The 6760-nt window shown below is 32.5% G+C and overlaps 1 protein-coding gene across 1 annotated transcript in view; it reads left to right on the forward strand.

Annotated features, from left to right (window-relative positions):
- The window catches only part of LOC111704745 (26S proteasome non-ATPase regulatory subunit 11), an 8515-nt gene extending 5463 nt beyond the window's left edge, over nucleotides 1-3052 (forward strand). Inside the window, exons 6-10 of the mRNA XM_023477079.1 lie at nucleotides 128-253; nucleotides 1307-1407; nucleotides 2052-2181; nucleotides 2479-2565; nucleotides 2818-3052. Coding sequence (XP_023332847.1) covers nucleotides 128-253; nucleotides 1307-1407; nucleotides 2052-2181; nucleotides 2479-2565; nucleotides 2818-2859 — 486 coding nt within the window. The 3' untranslated portion in view covers nucleotides 2860-3052. The remainder of the gene's footprint in view (nucleotides 1-127; nucleotides 254-1306; nucleotides 1408-2051; nucleotides 2182-2478; nucleotides 2566-2817) is intronic.
- The last annotated feature ends 3708 nt before the right edge of the window (nucleotides 3053-6760 follow it).

A 6760-nucleotide genomic window follows, 5' to 3' on the forward strand; every position in this document is an offset into this window, starting at 1 on the left:
TTTTTTCCCCCCCCCCCCCCCCCATCCAGGTAAAATCTTCTAAACAAATACTTGTGAATACATGCATCCAGGATACTCTTCTTTTAACGAAAAGTGTCTAGTTCAGGGTATTAATTCTAAATGATTAATGTCCGTATTCCAGGTTGCTAACCTTGTATCTGGGAAGCTTGCTCTAAGGTACTCTGGGAAGGATCTTGAAGCAATGAAAGCTGTTGCAAAGTCATCTAAAGCAAGATCCCTTGCAGATTTTCAGGTGAATATTCTAAACTCTTTCAGAGCTAGTTTTTGAATGAATCTGTGTAATAAGACTCCTTGGGGATTTATATTCAATATTCATATTTGCAACCCGCCACAACCTCGGCTTTTATACTACAGAGTCTTGTGTGTTTTAAAACCTTCTTCTAACCGACTTTTTTTTGGGGAGGGGGAGAGACAACTCAATTTTGTGAGTTTTTATAAGAATGTATTTTTACCATCTAAAAACATAATACTTAAAAAAAATGTTAATCATTCTATAAATGAAAAAGAGTTAAGTTAGGTATAAAAAAGAATAATTGCAAAAATAAAGTTAACCTTAAACATGAGAGGAAAACTTTCATTTGAAGACCAGTGCTTAGGATCCATCTAATTTTTATCCGGATCCGGATTCTGATCCTGAACATTTCTCTAAGATTCACTGATTTTTTTTGACAAATACTAAATGTTTAAACTTTTTCTTCTTTTTGAACAATTTGGAGACCAGGTAGTTTTTATTAATCTCTTATTAGAATTTTTACTTGTGTTTTTGGTTTTTGTTATAATTTTGCATCTTGGATACGCATATTTTTGTGAATCCGGATCCAGGGAGCCAAAATGTTGCGGATTAAACGTATCAGGATGATAAGCACTTTTTAAGACTAAATCCAGCTTCGCGAAAGCCTTAACATATTCTTTTATTTTACCAGTTTGAAAATGAAGTTAAAGATTGAAATTTTGAATTACTTGATAAATTTTTTGAAATCTCTTAGCCGTTTTTAGTCTGGACATACTACGTTTTATTTATCAGAGTTTGGAATTTTTTAAATTCCTGAAAGCTTGTTTTTTCTTATAGCAATTCAAAGTTTATAAGCCCCCTTTTCCCTTCCGCCCCCTGCTCCCCCTCTCCGAGATCCCTGGTGAAGGTGTCAGGGGCGCCAAGATCCCTGGTTTAACTTCAAGATATATTGACTCGCTGAAAATGTCGCAAAAGTGATCTCCCAGCGAAAATTTTTCCAGTAATCGAGTAATCCAGTAATAACATTGAACTAAATTATTGTTTTGTTTCTAGAGTGCGGTAGATACGTATAAAGTTGAATTGGAGCAGGACAAGATTGTGGCTAAACACCTGGACACCCTCTACAGTAACATGTTGGAGCAGAACCTCTGCAGGTCGGCCATGTGGATAACGTTTAGGGGAGAGGGGGCTTGATAGTGGATATCCTGGATCTGTCCTAAAATAATTATAATTATTTTAGGACTTTGCGGATTTTCTGGACTTCTGAAAATAAAAAAAATCGACATTTTTTTCCACATACAATCATTCATGGGGACATTTGAGTTGCCACACTTTGGGCCTAATATGTTTTGCTGGTTTGACATTTATTGGATATAATTACAAATAGAAAAGCAAAATATAAGAAGATATGACGTGAACTCCCCCCCCCCCCCTCTGAAAAGGCAACCTCTCGTGACTATCTATCTTAACCCAAATTAAACTTGGATATAATATTGAAAATTCGTTGATGATGATGGACCAAAACTCTACAGAGTAAATAAAGTAGATGTTTGTTCCACATTTTATTGAAAATATGTTTCAGTCTTAGTTGACCCTCGTCAGTTCTTTGGATTGTTTCTGTCACGGAAATTTAAAACAATGTTTGGGGGAGTCTAGAAGAGAGACCGTGGCTGGAATCCATTTCCCCTCCCGGAAATCATAACTATCAATGTATTCTATCGTAGGAGTTTTGAAATTTTCTTTACAACAAAGGTTTCTGAGACCAATATTGCCTGGAAACCATCCATCCTATTTTCAGGATTATTGAACCGTATAGCCGAGTACAGGTGGACTACGTGGCAGGGAAGATTGGTCTTCCTAAGGACCAAGTTGAGAAGAAACTTAGTCAAATGATCCTAGACAAGAAGTTTTTAGGAATTCTAGATCAGGTAGGGTTTAATAACCCCAGGGGTGTCCCGGTGTATATTTTATCAAAAAATATTAGGTAGACCAAAGAACCCTTGGTTAAGTAAATTTTTTAATTTCCCGAAATGCAGTTTTACCCAATTGTATCGTCTTAAAAGATGAAAATTTTTTCACGAACACTTTGCCGAGTTGAAGATTCTTTATTTTAATAGATTGCCCAAGGGAAAGTTAAGTAACTTTAGCTCCCGTTGCTGGGGTAATCATGGGTCGGTAATGTTGGTGAAACAGCGGTGAAATTAACAGAACAATAATATTTTTAGGAGACTGGAGTCCTGGTTGTATTCACCCCGGAAACCAGAGATACAACATGTGATGACGTCATTGAAACTATTGATGCTATGAACAAGGAACAATATTTTTATTAAAATAGCTAAATCATATTAGTAAGGTCAACAAAATATTTTGCTACGGATCAAAATATTATTTTATTTAAGTATTAAAGTTCCCGGCGTTACCCGTAAAAAAGAAATATGTTAATTAAATAAAAATTTGAAGGAAATAAAATCAGTTTGGCCAGCTATAGCTAATAGATATACAAATATCTCATCTTAAAATATGTCAATAGTTTTTATATTTGTTAAATATTGTTCTTAATATAGGTTGTTGACCGACTATACCAGGCCGCTAAGAAGCTTACATAAACCAGCTCTTCTCTTAGAGACAATAATAAGTGTGAGCGCTCATGCAACTCAACTGCTTGCATTCGCGTGGATGGGTGGAAATATATATTTGTGAACGTTGTTCCATGATCAGTGATTTCATAATCATATTCAACATCTTTAATCGTATTTATCAACTGAAACTAACCATGTAAAATTAGATATTTTGTTCCAGGGAAAATGATTAAAAATGATTTGAGTAAATATTCACCACAAAACAGGTAGGCCGGCATCCATAGATCAAATTCATAATTTTTCTAATTTCTCCAGAAAAATGAAGAAAATGCTCGTTTCCACCCCCTCGCATTATGACTGAAATATTAGTTTTTTCTTCAGAAATCACAACTTTTCGTTAGTAATGACAAAGGAAGTAGTATTTGTTTGACGGAGAAATAAATTGTTTTGAAATTCCAATGAAAAGATCACTGTGAAATAAAAGCGAAATAAACCGGGTTGAAATGAAGAACGAAAAAACATATTTAAATGGAAAATGGAAACTTATTTATGTACTTATGTTTCGTCTCACACTGTAAAACATTAAATACTAGAAACTTCGATTAATTGTTTTGAAATTTAATAGTTTCACTTTTAATTTTAATTTTCAGAACCTTTTCTTTTTAACAAATACAATCCTTTTTATAACATGAAATAGATGGTAGAATGAGGAATAATGGATTTAAATTAACAAATAAAAATGTTTCCTTTTTCAATGAAAAAATAACAAAGTCATTCTTCAACTTCTTATCGTAACATTATACCATTTTCCTTCAATTCTTAAATGTTTTCTGAACAACTCGATCAGCTTTAGCTCTATTTATTAATTAAGAAACTTGACATACGAAACTTATAAAGGCACATTTGGACTATATTTAAACATATATCAAGGGGTGTATATTAGTTGTGAGACTCGTATTCCCCCCCCCCTTTTTCCGGAATCATATTTTTTCCCCAAATCCACAACTTAAAAAACAGGTATATTTTACAGTTTTCTGAAGCCCGCACAAATTTCGAAAAAATTTGTTGCGGAGCGTTTTGGTGCCTTAAAAAGGGCAACTTCAAGGTCCCCCTTGAGTTTTTTTGAAGCATCATTTCTGATACTGTTTTTTGATTTTTTTTTTGTGTGGTTTTTTCACTTACCTTTTGCCCATTTTCTCTTCCCTCTTCCCCTTTTTCCTTCGCTCTTCCCCTTTTCCTTCCTCTTCCTATTTTTCCCTTCCTTCTTCCCCTTTTCCCCCTTTTCTCTTCCTATTTCTCTTCCCTTTTCCCCTTCCCTTTTCCCTTCCCTTTTCCCTTCCTTTTTCCCTTTTCTTTCTCTTTCCCCTTCCCTTTTTCCTTTTCCGCTTCCCCTTTTCTTAATTTTTTTCACCCAATGAAAGCTCATATTTTTCCCTCCCCCCGGGGGGGGAAGGAAACAGAAAAATATACACCCCTGCATACATCTATTGGCATAGTTAATTGGAAATTGCACAGATTAGAATAGATAGTTAATTGGAGATTGCACAGATTAGAATTGATAGTTAATTGAAGATTTCCCGGATTATTATTGATAGTTAATTGAAGATTTCGCAGATTAGGATTGATAGTTAATTGGAGATTGCACAGATTAGAATTGATAGTTAATTGCAAATTGCACAGATTAGAATTGATAGTCAATTGAAGATTTCCCGGATTATTATTGATAGTTAATTGAAGATTTGACGGATTATTATTGATAGTTAATTGAAGATTTCACAGATTAGAATCGATAGTTAATTGCAAATTGCACAGATTAGAATTGATAGTTAATTGAAGATTGTACAGATAATCATCGATAGTTGATGGAGATTGCACAGATTATGATCGATAGTTAATTGGAGATTGCACAGATTTGTTTTGATAGTTAATTGGAGATTGCACAGATTATTTTTGATAGTTGATTGTAGATTGCACAGATTAGATTTGATAGTTAATAGATTGCACAGATAATCATCAATAGTTAATTGGAGATTGCACAGATTAGAATTGATAGTTGATTGTAGATTGCACAGATTAAATTTGATAGGTAATGGAGATTGTACAGATTAGAATTGATAGTTGATTGTCGATCGCACAGATTAGATTTGTTAGTTAATGGAGATTGCACAGATTATATTGGATAGTTTATTGGAGATTGCACAGATTAGATTAGATATTAATGGAGATGGCACAGATTATCATCGGTAGTTAATTCGAAAATGCCCAGATTAAATGGAGATTGCACAGATTAGAATTGATAGTTAATTGGAGATTTCACAGATTAGAATAACAGTTAATTGGAGATTTCACATTTTATCATAGATAGTCAATTGAAGATTGCAAAGATTAGATTTAATATTTAATTGAAGATTGCACAGATTATCATCGCTATTTTTATTGGAGATTGCACAGATTAAAATTGATAATTGATAGTAGATTTCATAGATTAGATTTGATAGTTAATGGAGATTGCAAATTTTATCATCGATAGTTAATTGAAGATTGCAAAGATTAGATTTGATATTTAATTGAAGATTGCACAGATTATCATCGATATGAATTGGAGATTGCACAGATTAAAATTGATAATTGAAAGTAGATTTCATAAATTAGATTTGATAGTTAATTGGAGATTGCACAGATTAGAATTGATTGTTAATTTGAGATATCAGATTATAATTTATAGTTAATTGAAGATTGCGCTGATTATGTTTGATAGTTAATTTGAAATTTCACAGAATTTAATATATATTAATGAAGATTGCACAGATTAGATTTGATAGTTAATTTGAGATTTCACAGATTAGATTTGATAGTTATTGTAGATTGCACAGATTATATTTGATAGTTAATTTGAGATTTCACAGATTAGAATTGATAAGTCAAATGAAGATAGCACAGATTATATTTGATAGTTAATTGGAGATTTCACAGATTATAATTTATTGTTAATTGTAGATTGCACAGACCAGAATTGATAGTTAATTGGAGATTGCACAGATTGCAAAAGTTATGATGGTTTATTGGAGATTTCACATTTTTTCATCGATAGTTAATTGAAGATTGCACAGATTAGATTTGAAACTTAATTTAAGATTGCACAGATTTCCATCGATATTAAAAGAGATTGCACAGATTAGAATTGATAGTTAATTGGAGATCGCACAGATCAGGTTTGATAGTTTATTGTAGATTGCAGAGATTAGATTTGATAGTTAATAGATTTCACAGTTAATCATCGATAGTTAATTGGAGATTGCACAGATCAGAATTGATAGTTAATGGATATTACACAGATTATATTTGATAGTTAATTGGAGATTTCACAGATTATAATGTATAGTTAATTGCAGATTTCACAGATTAGAACTGAAAGTTAATAGAGGATATAGCACAGATTACAGATTATAATTGAATCTTAAAATATTTGGATATCAGAAATTATAAATTTATGGATTGGGAGAAGGTACAGAATTGAGGACAAGAATTATTTAACAATTTGAATTTTATTGGCAGAAATTCAACGCCTCCGTATTCTGAAACATGTTAAAATGTTGAATGCTTGTTTGTTCATGGGTTCATGATACGATATGTTTGGGGGTGTTACAGTGTACGTTCTCCACAGGAAGATAATGTTGTTTATACTTCACAAATTTTCGTAATGAATATTTTTTTACGAAAGCAAATTTAAACTTTACAGAATGGTTTTTAAATAATAAAATATTGTGAAGTATATTCAGTCGTTTTTTTCCAGAACATTCTACCCTCTGTAGGATGATGAAACATTCTACAGTTTCAGCTTACTGCAGCAGATAATTGCTTTATAGGCTTCTTTCGTTTCCTCTCCTACACCCCTCTCAAGCACTTTTCGTATCTCTTGTTTCGTTTC

This window comes from Eurytemora carolleeae, unplaced genomic scaffold (assembly GCF_000591075.1).
Source record: "Eurytemora carolleeae unplaced genomic scaffold, Eaff_2.0 scaffold259, whole genome shotgun sequence".
Lineage (NCBI taxonomy): Eukaryota > Metazoa > Arthropoda > Copepoda > Calanoida > Temoridae > Eurytemora > Eurytemora carolleeae.